The sequence below is a fragment of the Emydura macquarii genome, unplaced genomic scaffold, assembly GCF_026122565.2.
Source record: "Emydura macquarii macquarii isolate MOO-44397 ecotype Brisbane River unplaced genomic scaffold, CSIRO-AGI_Emac_v2 contig_1253, whole genome shotgun sequence".
In the NCBI taxonomy this organism is placed as follows: Eukaryota; Metazoa; Chordata; order Testudines; family Chelidae; genus Emydura; species Emydura macquarii.
In genome coordinates, this window is record NW_027131390.1 from 16,108,656 (window position 1) to 16,120,531 (window position 11,876).

The 11,876-nt window shown below is 43.2% G+C and overlaps 2 protein-coding genes across 2 annotated transcripts; one reads left to right on the forward strand and one right to left on the reverse strand.

Annotated features, from left to right (window-relative positions):
- Positions 1 to 363: 363 nt before the first annotated feature.
- NXT2 (nuclear transport factor 2 like export factor 2) lies at positions 364 to 7,433 on the forward strand. The gene is made up of 4 exons (XM_067548228.1): positions 364 to 1,077; positions 1,772 to 1,858; positions 3,033 to 3,177; positions 3,771 to 7,433. The coding sequence occupies exons 1-4, from the start codon at positions 928 to 930 to the stop codon at positions 3,947 to 3,949; spliced, it is 561 nt and encodes a 186-aa protein (XP_067404329.1). The 5' UTR covers positions 364 to 927; the 3' UTR covers positions 3,950 to 7,433.
- Positions 7,434 to 9,563: 2,130 nt separating this feature from the next.
- KCNE5 (potassium voltage-gated channel subfamily E regulatory subunit 5) lies at positions 9,564 to 11,876 on the reverse strand. Its single transcript, XM_067549713.1, has one exon. The coding sequence runs from the start codon at positions 11,874 to 11,876 to the stop codon at positions 11,556 to 11,558; it is 321 nt and encodes a 106-aa protein (XP_067405814.1). The 3' UTR covers positions 9,564 to 11,555.

An 11,876-nucleotide genomic window follows, 5' to 3' on the forward strand; every position in this document is an offset into this window, starting at 1 on the left:
GAATAAAGCAGAAAATACTCAAGATATATGGATTGTATTGCCTATATCTTTGTACCTATCTCTATGGTATTTTCTACATTCTGACAAGACCGACATGACATTATTAATGGTATTATATTAATAACAAATATCCTTTTTTCAAAGAAACAGGGATACCAACACTGACGATATATGCACATTATTGCCATTTTTAAAGATTAGATCGTTAAATGGTATCAGTCAGACGAAGAGCCTGGCGGGATGCACGAAAGGTGTAGGCATGCATATGGATAACTAAAACATCCCGTTGTACTGGGGCACAATAACTGTGTATTTCTGTGGGCACTGTTGGCACAAGAGCCGTCTCCTCTGCAATGCCGCTGTGCCGATCAGTGAATAGTCTGGGGGAGATAAGCCAGGCCCTCCCATGTATTGCTACAGCTGTGTCTGTCTACGCTGAGTCCCCGCCCCATTTCTAAACTCACTGGAGACCCTCACCGTACCTTCCCCCGGCTGTGCTTAAACTGCGGCCGCCTCGCCAGGCCAGCACGTTCCCAGCAGCTCCTGGATCTGCCCCACTTCTGCACTGTGCCTCGGGCGTCTGCACGCCGCGCAGGGGCGGGGGAGCCGGATCCTCTGCCGGGGCAGGTGGTCCTGGTCCTGCTGCTCCCTGCGGCCGCGGGTAGCAGCAGCAGCAGCAGCACCGCACGGGCTGCCTGTGCCGCTGGCAGCCAGTGGGATTGTCCAATCCAGTCTGCCCCCGCCCCGCCTCTTTCCTCTCCTCTCCACTCCAAAGGTCGGGCGGCCCCGCCCCTCCCCGAAATTATGACGCATGCGCAGATCTTGGCCCCACTCTGGCAGTGGAACTCCGCGGCGCAGCTCGCTGTTGCTCACCGGAAGGAGTTGTGCGCTGGACCGCAGCGCGGCCGGAAGGGGGACGAATCCTGAATGGGCACACATCCGTTTTCTTTTACGCACCGCGGTCTCTCTCTCTCTCTCTCTCGGCCTCGCAGCGGAGCTGCTCCCGCCTTGTTCTCTGCGCTGGGTGACGGTCTGGGCAGGGACTTGCCTCTCGCCGCCTGCATGGCCGCCTCCGTGGTGAGTGCGCGGGCCGGGGGCGACCTGGAGCGGGAGGCCTGGAACAGGGGGCGGGTGGCGTCGGGGGGGCAGCGGCAGCTCGTTCTCCATGAGGGGAGCCAGCCCTCGGGCCAGCCGCCGCGCAGCCCGGCCCCCGGGGGCTCGCGGACCTCGCGCTGGTGGCCCCGGCCCCTGGGTGGGACTCGCCGAGCGCTGTCCGCCAGCAGCTCGCGCCCTGCCCCAGGCGGCCGGGATCAGCCCGGGGCGGTGTCTGGGGGCAGGGAGGCGGGTGTGAGTCTCCATGGCAGCTGTCTGCACGTGTCAATGCGCATGGGGGAGACAAATGACATTGTTGGGCCGGGGGTTCTGGGAGTCCTTGGGTGAAATGTCCGGGGAAACTGACTTGGCATGTTTAGAAACCTAACACGTGACGTTTCCCCTGCGAGACCTGTTTGGCTGTGTCCCAGTCTGCAAGGGGTTCTCTGGGATTCCCAGGGTTGGAAAGCCCTTAGGCGTGTGCCATGGAAAACAGGTCAGCACTAGCTCCCCGGGGAGCGGGCGATAGGGTAGCAGCACTCTTCCATTTCAGAATCCTGTTCTGTTACTGCACGTGTTAATGTACAACATTTGCTGGAGAAACTGCTCATAGAGTTTCATCAAACCCACTGTTTTACATTGTTCTATGTAACTTCAAGTGTTTTGCTGTTGTTTCTAGAACTTTAAAACCCATGTGGATCAGACTTGTAGAGCTGCTGAAGAGTTTGTCAACATTTACTATGAGACGATGGATAAAAGGAGAAGGGTAGGTAGATAGATCCCTAATGAGACTCAATTATTGTCCCCTTGTCACTCTTGTCTGTACGTCCATTGTCAAATTGATTTTCCTATATACTTTGAGACTTCTGGGAGTTAGCTAGCACCCATCTTCTTAATACTGTCTTCTGATCTGCTCTATAATGTATCCTTTAGCATGCTATCTAAATTAGGGATTCTTAATTTTTTTCATTTGTGTGAAGTGCTTCTAATTAGTGTCTCAGATCCCTTCACAGTCATGATCCTATTTGACTGTGTAGCTTTTCTTTTGGCAGCTACCGTTCATAGTACATTTGAATATTTACAGTTGTATTAGGTTTTTTTTTTCCAAGAACATCTCATTTCTGAACTCATGAATTAGTAAGCTTCCTTTTTCCTATCCTCCTAAGGTAGCAATGCCCCTTCATTATAATTAAGAGTTTGGGTATCTCTTGACTGAGGAGGAGAAAATGGTACCAGCATCATATGATCAGAAAGTGCTCCATGGACAGCATTTGAAGTATTGCTGATCTGAATGCTTTTTCATGTAGTTGTTTAATGTGGTAGTATTTATGGATCTCTAAATGGGTATACATGATAGAAATAGCAAGAAGTCAAACTACACCCTTCTTTAACGTTTGTATTATGGAGCTCAAGCACTGGCCTGCTTCCTCAGACATGCTACACTGTGTTCTTCTGTAACTTTCCAATGGCCCTTTTTTATATTCATGTTAATTTTATTCAGGTAACACTTCTTTATGCTCTTTGTCTGAATGGGGAATACTTGGAGCTGAAACTTTACAATAGAGAGGTGATAATGTACTTTGCTTTGGCTATGCTTGGAAGTAGTTCAGTTCCATCACTTTCTCCCACAGGAAACAATTGAAGAATCTGATCAGTGTCTATGTTGAATGTTAAGGCATACTGTTACTTAACAAGACTAAGTTATGAAGCAACATACTTTCATTCTATATAGTAGTTTCAATTCTTGGTCAGAGATGGCAGTTGCTAATGGAAGCCAATGTTTGAGTAGGACATTTAAGTCAGTTCTGTATGAAGGAGGATCTAATAATGTGTGTAATACTGTTTTAATTCTTATCTGTGTATGTGTTTCCCATATCGGCATCGAGTAGCTTGACTTTTAATAATGCATTTTTTCCAAACGTGTTCTTATAATTCCTTAGATGTTGGCTAGACTGTATCTGGACAAAGCAACATTAATTTGGAATGGTAATGCAGTGTCTGGGCAAGAAGCATTGAAAGAATTTTTTGAAATGTTGCCATCTAGTGAATTCCAGGTTAATATGTTAGACTGCCAACCTGTTCACGGTAAGGTTATTTTATAATTCACAGTGTTTACTTTTAAAAAAAATATTTGTAGAAAGTGAACAACAAATATAAATATTGATCGATATGGCTCTTAAAACAAGGTAAAGAAAAGACCTGATGGCTGAAATGTAGGGCTATTTTTAAATAAGGGGGTATAATGAGAGGGTGACTACTTAAAATTGTACAGTAGAACTTCAGTAAACTTCCTCCTTAAGAACACTTACTCAGATGTAACCTTGACATCTTCATGCACTGAAGCCGTTATTCTTAATGTATTAAACTAACTTCAAGGGAAGTTTAACCTGTAGGTGGCACTGTAATATTAACAGTGCAAGTTAAGAATATCATTAAAAAGCAACATTTGCTAAGGAACAAGTTACCATAAATGTTTGTTAGTAACAATACAACATAAAAATCAGTTTTAATGCACATATTCTTCCAACTATTTGCTAACAAACCTGCAACTGTGACTTGTTTGGAAATGATTCTTAGTTACACTAGCATTTCACATAAACAGCTGAGGTGATGGGAAATTGTGCATAACTGGTTTGTTTGTTTGTTTACATCTTTCATTCTCTATTCTCTTTGTGAAGAGCAAGCTACTCAAAGCCAGACAACAGTCCTTGTAGTGACGTGTGGGTCCGTAAAATTCGATGGCAACAAGCTACGTTACTTCACCCAAAATTTTTTACTAACAGCACAAGCTACACCAACCAGCACAGTGTGGAAGATTGCAAGTGACTGCTTCCGCTTTCAGGATTGGGCCAGTTAATGGAGACTGAGAGGTGATTGTTTTCCCTCTTCATTGCGTGACATTAGCTCTCGGGACAGTCATTCTCTACACATGGAACCCTGTTATCCCTTCTCCTATTGTCCCGTTTGTCCTGGAAGTACTGCAGATCTGTTCTGTGCTGGTCCCGGTGGCCCTGGACTTAATGGCAAATACATTTTCAAAATGGAAGAAGTTTGCCAAAGTTAATTGGACCCCTGTGAAATATTTAATGCAGTGAGACAGAGGGCATAACTGTTCCTGAATTTTGTGTTAGTGGTTCACTCATGTAATGTTGGAATCATTCCTGTAAATGCCTTACTTACAACTATCCTGCCATTTCAGGAACTTTTTCAATAATATTGAATGCTAAAATCTCCACTACTTGGACACTGAATTCATTCATGCAGACGTGCAATCATTTCATCTTAGAAACACGATCATTGAAGCAGGCACACCTACAACAGTGAAAAATGGAATTAGTTGCTCATCTGTGACAGGTATATGAAACTTAGAACCACTTATTTTGAGCTTGATCTGGCAACCATTAGAGTTCTTTTTTCCTATAAGTGTGGTCACATCAAGGTAACTTCTTATGTAATAGATGGGCAAGATCCCATTTGGAGTTGTAGTGTCGCCAGTGAATATATTACGTGGGGGGAGGGAGAGAATAAAGGGGTTGGCAAATACAGTCGTGCTTTCTGCTGCCTCTCTGAAATTTGAAAATACAACCCTTGAACATGTATAAACTCTCAAAAAATCATCTGTTTGTAAAGCCAGAGTTTAGCATCTCTGATGCACAAGGACTACTACATTTATCAGGTTTCCCCTTTGGCTTAAACCTGTTAATATGTGGTTATGATCATTTATGTAGATCCAGATCCACAGTAACAGCTCTGTTGCATGCAAAAGGAAGGGACAAGCATGGGCTGATTTGAGAAGCTGCTTCCCTTGCTATGGAAGTCTTGGAGTATAAGCTATGTGTCAATCAACTGTGTCATCCTGTTTTCTAATGCTAGTAATTTCATTATTGCTATGAATCATATCATATACTTATTTTATTGCAACTTTTTCTCCTATTTTGAATTTGCAAGCTTTTATTCCACTGGTCTGAAACATTATAATAGGAAAGTGGCATTGATATTATATATACTGTATGCTAGCTAACTCTTCAGTGCAGCGGTTCAGAGTAGATACTTTGATTACTGTGATTCCAGAAGGATGTTAGCCTCTCTACATGAGAACTTCATCTTCCTTTAATCCAAAATTAATGTGCAACTTACATTTGTCTTTCTCCTGTTTCTTATTATGGGTTTCTCAGAATATGTTTACCTTTAATTGCAGGACTCTTGATTCTATTTTTAAAACTGTTTATTGTTTTAAAGTTTAGAGGGTAGCCTGCTTTCATAACCTGAATTAACTGTAGATCTCAGAATGGCAACACTTTGTGTTCACACTGCTAACTCTCTAAGCTGAGCAAATAAAAAGGATAGAAATCTAGTCACATACATAAGTACTTGAAAACACACACTGCTTATAACTAAATATATATTTGACAGTAACTTGTAGATCTGATCTTAATTTCATCATGACAATTCATAAGGCTGTGAACTTTATACTCGTAAGGCTGAAATATATGACTGGGAAACAACTCTAGTTTTATTTCTTAAACCAGAAAACAGAAAATAAACCATATTTAAAAAGCTTATGTATACTTTACATATGTTTTAACAAATAATGGTAAAACTTGAAATGGTTGGCTGCATCAGTATTAACTTAAAGGGATTCTAGCAATTTTTATATCATTCGGTTGGAGAATTAGTAATATATTGGCCAACTCTTAAATGGAAAATTTTCTATAGTTAAAGTTGGAAATTGTCTCTTTAAAGTCCTTGTTCAAGGAAATACTTCCTCTGTTGTCCTACTTTTGAGAAAACAGGAGTCTAAAATTGGCATAAGATCTACAAAACTGTTGAATGTTGTAGATACCGTAAATGTATTGTGATCTCTGTGTGTAGGGGGAAAGATGACCTTTTTAACTATGTAATGTCATCTTGCAATAATTTTGGGAGGTTCTCATATTTTTGCTACCAAGTTAAAAGAAGAGTTTACCTTGAAGTTACTTGCTAATTATATAGCATTGTTGTATTATGGTTTACAACTCACTGTTTCTTACATTAGTAATATGAATCTCTTCTGTATTTTGTCTACATATGGTATTGGTATAAGTTTTAGCTCTAAAGCATTTATGGGGGAGATTCAAGCATTGGACTCCTGAGTTATGAAGACATTCAGTCTTCAGAATACAATATTCTTATATCAAACAAGCCCATTTATACTCAAGTAAATATTTATTTAAAAATAATTTGGATGACACCTTAAATTTTAAATTAGCATGTTCAGTTGTCTAAGATTTTCTGCCACAAGTGGAAGTTTTCGATGTAGAGGGTGTCGTGTTTTAAGTTTTGAATTTTATTCTGAGCCATTCTGTACATCCTGTTCAGATGGAAGCAGGTTGGGGTTTAAGTATGGCTGGTGCTATTGGTATTCTGAGTTCTTACTATTTGATGCATAATTTAGTATGTGCACAAACTAACCTAGTTATACAAGCTCAGCCTTCCATCATGCTTTGTGTTAGTTTCACAGTTGGAATTTGATCTTGGCTGTTGCTTGCATGGATTTTTGTGGAATAGGTGGAATTGATGATCTTCCACTCTAGGAACAACTGCTAGCCACACTGTTCTTCTCTTCACACTTCCCTCCCCTTGTTACTACATCTTCAGTAGAGGCATAATAAGATTTTGGCTTTGGAGGTTGTTGATGGGTTTTGTCCTCGTAGCTGGAGGTGATCTGTCTTCAAAATGTTCTTTAAAAAAAGGAGCATACTCAGGCTACCACAATTGCCTGCTAACCAAAATTTTTAATTTTCTTAATGCCTGTGCAAAATCATAATAACTGAACTGCATAAAAGTCCAAACTTTCTGATGCTTTCCCTTGCTATTAAAATAATAAATTCCGGGCATATGGCAAAACAGTTATATAAAATCAACTTGAAAAGCTAAGCACTTGCAAATCCTAGTAACATCTTCTGGCACCTGACAGCTCGATAGACCTTCTTGCCTATCTTGTATTGCCTCTAGTAGTCAACTTTGTTTGATATTCTCTTGTTGCTTTGCTCTTTTCAGCATGACACAAATAATTTAAAATGCTCAGTGCTGCTGTTCCGTGGAGGGAAGTATTTTGTCTTCATGGGATAGCATAAGTGGTTTTTTTATCTGATGAGGGAATTCTGTGTATATAAAGATGTGTTGCTTTTTAATATCAAAATAGCTTTCCACAAACATGTATATATTTTAAAAACTTTTGCAACTGTTTAAGACCTCTTGGAAGGGTGTCGCTTTAAAAAAAAATCATTGTTTGATCTGGTACTTTTTTATTACAAGTTTTCTTAGTGTTTTCTTACTATATTAAAGTGCAGGAAATAACATTTAGCTCTTCAACTTTGCTGTTTGGGTTTTGGCTTTGAGTTACTTACATTCTAACAATTGCCACCTTATGATACACATGTCGCAGAACAGAGGCCACTAGTGTATGTGCTCCTTGATGGGGGTGATGTTGTTCCTGCGATGAGAAAAATGTACTGATGATGTCAACTGATTGTGCATCAGCATAATAGAGCTAAATGATACTTGAATGGGCAGAAGTAAAATCTCCAGGGAATGTGGCAGTTCCCGTGTGTAGCATTCACTGAAGTTTACATCACCATCCAATAAATATTAAGATGAAGTTAGCCAAACGCGTGGTGTATACGAGATGCTTGGACTGTAAATGTTTGCACAGACTGCCTGTGCTATATCTCTTCTATGGATAAATAGGACATGCATCCAAAGAACTAAGTTCACTCTTGATTTTTCCTTTTTAGCATCAAGAGTGGCTGAGATAAGTAGACCAACTGGCTATTAATGTTACACGTTTACACTTAGGTGCTGATCACATTCAATTTTCATCAACATCAATAGCAATGAAGGGTACTGAGTTCATTGGAGGGTTGGTCATTGGGTGAAACGTGCTTTAATTTTTGTTTAAATGTCAGCCTAAAAACTAGGAGTGAGGCTCTGTCCTGTACCTAAGTTAAGAGGGCTTCCTGAAGCTGTCCTAGGGGCTGGAATGCTGCTTAGCACCTGGAATCTCCCTCTCATCCTGGTACAACTTCAGTACCAGACCAGAACTTGGGAATGGGTCCTAGAGGACAGCCTTACAGTTGTTTTCTGCACTACCAACTCCACAGGGCTTTTAGGGCCTTTCATGCTCCTCTGACCATTTTACCTAGCATAAAAGGACTGGAGTGGAGGTGAAGAGTTAAAAGGAAGCCATCTTTTTTTGGCGGTACAGGGCCTAGCATGATGGAGTTTATAGTGCCACTGCAATGCTACTTATAATGGATTTGGGGGAGGGGAGGAGAGGAGAGGAGAAAATTAGACCACTTGATGTGGTGGAGTCTCCGGCAAAATCACTGAAGATTTGTCTCCAGGCTCCTGTCCTTTCTGTAAGGAAAATGGAAAACTGGAAGGCCTAAAACTATGGGGTAGGTAAATATTTTGGGACTCACTCAACTATTAAAGGGTCTAAGTTACCGTTTTGGGAGACTTGAGTCCTCTAGGACACCATATAATGAAGCAAATGTTGTCATCCTCTGTAGAGATTCCAAGGACTGAATGGACAATGGAGACTGAACTATTGCCTCACCCCACAGCGATGGTCCTGCTGGGCTGTAGTTTAGATCCCCTGGCATAGTAGTAAGAGGGAAGCTAGTAGGATTGCAGTGCATAACTTAAATATCTGGGGCTATCAAGCAAACACCATTCCAAGGTCACCAGGGTATTTTGTCTATGGTTCATTTGATCCTGCTGAGGCTGCCAGTCGGTGTCAAATGTCACAGAGGTTTTTGTGATGTGAACACTTGACTGCATGGTAATGGAGCACAACCCACCAAATCACATCTTCCAGCTTACTGAATCACTGTCAGGCCCCATCTTCAATAGAGATTCCATAGGTAAATACTTCATTTTGTGCTGTGTATATTCATTGTAACAGCCTGTGCTAGAAAAAACAAGTATAAACTCAATGTGCAAACCACATCACTCAGTCTAAAATAAGCCCTGCTATTACTCCAGCGTGAAAGAACGGACATTGCTGTGTCACACTCACAAAGAGTTTAATGTACCTTTCTCTTGGTGACTCAACAGGAGACCATTCTGAACATTTCTGCTCACCTCAGTGAAATGGTTTATAACTAAGTGGTTACACTATGAACTCTTTTTTTTTCCCCTCACCTCCGATAAAATGGAATTGATTTAGGAGACCCAGTGAGACATGGGTCAATGTTGGCTACTCAAAGGTTTTGTGAGGTATTGTGTGTACTTTTATGTGCACTACAGTTCCAAGAAGCATGGATGGGTTAAGCATTCTAGCCTGATCCTCCTCGGCGTTGAGCTTTCCCATCTCCCACTGAATCAGATGGAGAACAACTCTGTTGAAACTCAGTGGGAACTGAGAGTACACAGCACCATGCAGGAGCTGACACTGTGACCAACTTCACCATGGGACATCTTGGTAGTATAACTCACTCCATGAATTTCTTCCCCCATGGGCTACGTTTATCTTACCCTTTCAGTTGATGATGAGAGACATTTGCTCTAAATCCATTTTCGTTTGTGAGATGCCAGTTTTGTTTTTTTATTTCTTTTGTAACTAGTCCTGACTTTTATGCCTCATTATTTGTAGAGACTTATTAACTACAGAAAGATAGCTTTTATACTTGTTTTGTTTAAACCAGTGCATCTTTGGATTGAAGTATCTGGGAACTACCACTTGGGATCATAGGGTCTGTGCATATAATTTTCCTTTGATGAAATGAAGGACTTTATATGAGTTTGCATTGTCTAGCAGGCAGTACAAGATGTAGAACATCTGGGAAACAAGACTAGGACTAGGAATTACTGCTGTTGCCCTGTGAGTGATTCATGAGTGGCTGGCGGAGCATTCATGTAACAGAGCTGGGAGTGATTTTTGCATGCTCGAGGCTGTGTGAGAATAGACCAGGAGTGGATGTTCTTACAGTAAAGTCATGTAAAAGGCACCCTAGGTTGAAGAGATGAGTGGAGACAGCTTTTCAAGAATCCAGATTGTACCCTAGGGAACATCACAGGGGAACAGGCTTCATTCTGCTAACTTTTTTTTAAAAGTACTCTCTGCAGTATTCATTCACTAAAGTCTTTTCATAATAAAGCATTACAAGACTAGATGTTACAAAGAAACAATTTTCATGTAATTTAAGTTGAGTGGCTTTAAAAACAGTTGCATTTAAAAATTGATAAAAAGCAATTTTTCAGTAACAGCATTTTAGTTTAGATAACTAAACTGAATTAGCTAAGCTAAAGGGAAAAACCTTATTAAAATCTATACCCTCTCTGGAAACATTTCTGTAAAAGAAAAACTAGATATACCCTAACCAAAATAAACACCTTAGAAAAATCAATACAAATCAGTATGAATAGTCGAAAACATTGTATAAGGCAAAAGGTTTATCTTGTAACATGGTTGCTCTTCATCTCATTTGCTACATTTTAGATGTACAGAGTGCTGATAAAGGCTTAATTCCTACAGGGCAGTTCATTAAATTTACAAGGTTCTTAATGGAGCTGAGCTGAATTTCAGATACTTTGGGGCAAATCATTTGGGATTTAGTCAAAACACTTGCCCCTGTGATTTCTTCCTGTTCACCTAGCTGCATAGGTTGTTGTTAATGTCTCTAATGAAGCCCCTTGAGATTTGGGCTATTTAAGTGCAGGGACAAGGAAACGGGGGCGCAAAGCAGCATTTTAAAATGGTGGGAAATTTCATCCGAAGAAGATACTGCTTCCTGCCATCACCTCATCCTGTAATGGGCCCTGGAAGGACAGGAGCGGGGAGGCCTGCACAGCTCATTGCAGCCGGGGTATCATCTCTAGTTCTTTTCACCTTTACCAAAGACCGGGAAATCAGTTTTTTTGCAATGCAGTTAAACAAATGGATCCCATCGAAGTGAGGAAGTCAATGGACATTGGCCACTTCACCCCGAGTGCCTTTGAAAACTTCCCCATCCATCAGATCCAACTGCACGATGCACAGAACGGGGAACTGGTGCTCCCCGCCATGGCGTGGGGCAAGCCCGGCCTCGCCCTCCAGGCGGCAGGGGCTGGGTTTTCAAAAAGTCCTTCTAGACGACACATGATTGAAAATCTCATTCCCCCCGCCTTGCCTCTTCGCTGCATTTACTCGGGGCCTGGCACGTAGGACGAGGCTCGTCCCTGGCCCTGCCGGGCGGAGGGGCTGCCGCCGCTCTTCTCTCGGAAACCTGTCTCATCCCCCAGCCCGCCGGCACTGCCCGGCCGGGTCCTCGGGGAAGTGCCCGGCCTCAGTCTCCACGCGGGGGCGGCAGCAGCAGCAGCTGGCGGCGAAGGGCCCATCCCATCCCATCCCATCCCGCTCCGCCAGGTGCTCGGCGCTGCCAGTCCGCAGGCCGGTCCCGCGCTCTGGCGGGGGGCGTGGCCCGGCGGGGGCCCGGCGCTCACAGCAGCTGCTCGCCCTCCAGGCCGGCCCCGTCGTGGGGCGCGGCGGCCTCGGGCGGGGCGCGGCGCCGGTAGCGGCCGCTCCAGTCGCGCTCGATGTAGAGGTGGTAGGGGTCGTGCTTGGACTCCAGCTTGCGGGAGCGGGTGTAGGCCAGGATCAGGCCGCCGGCCAGGCAGCCGTAGAAGATCATGATGAGCAGGATGTAGAGGTAGGCGTCGTCCCCCGGCCCGGCCCCGCGGCTGGCGTTGGCGCCGCCGGGCAGCTGCCGCAGCAGGTGGCTGAGCAGGGGCCGCAGCCGCAGCGACTCGCTGCAGTTCAT

Bases quoted from the DNA above. Each gene is read 5' to 3' on its own strand.
- NXT2 (XM_067548228.1), top strand. From the start codon at position 928: ATGGGCACACATCCGTTTTCTTTTACGCACCGCGGTCTCTCTCTCTCT. The intron at 1,078-1,771 runs GTGAGTGCGCGG...TGTTGTTTCTAG, and splicing joins CCTGCATGGCCGCCTCCGTG to AACTTTAAAACCCATGTGGA. The intron at 1,859-3,032 runs GTAGGTAGATAG...ATAATTCCTTAG, and splicing joins CGATGGATAAAAGGAGAAGG to ATGTTGGCTAGACTGTATCT.
- KCNE5 (XM_067549713.1), bottom strand. From the start codon at position 11,876: ATGAACTGCAGCGAGTCGCTGCGGCTGCGGCCCCTGCTCAGCCACCTG.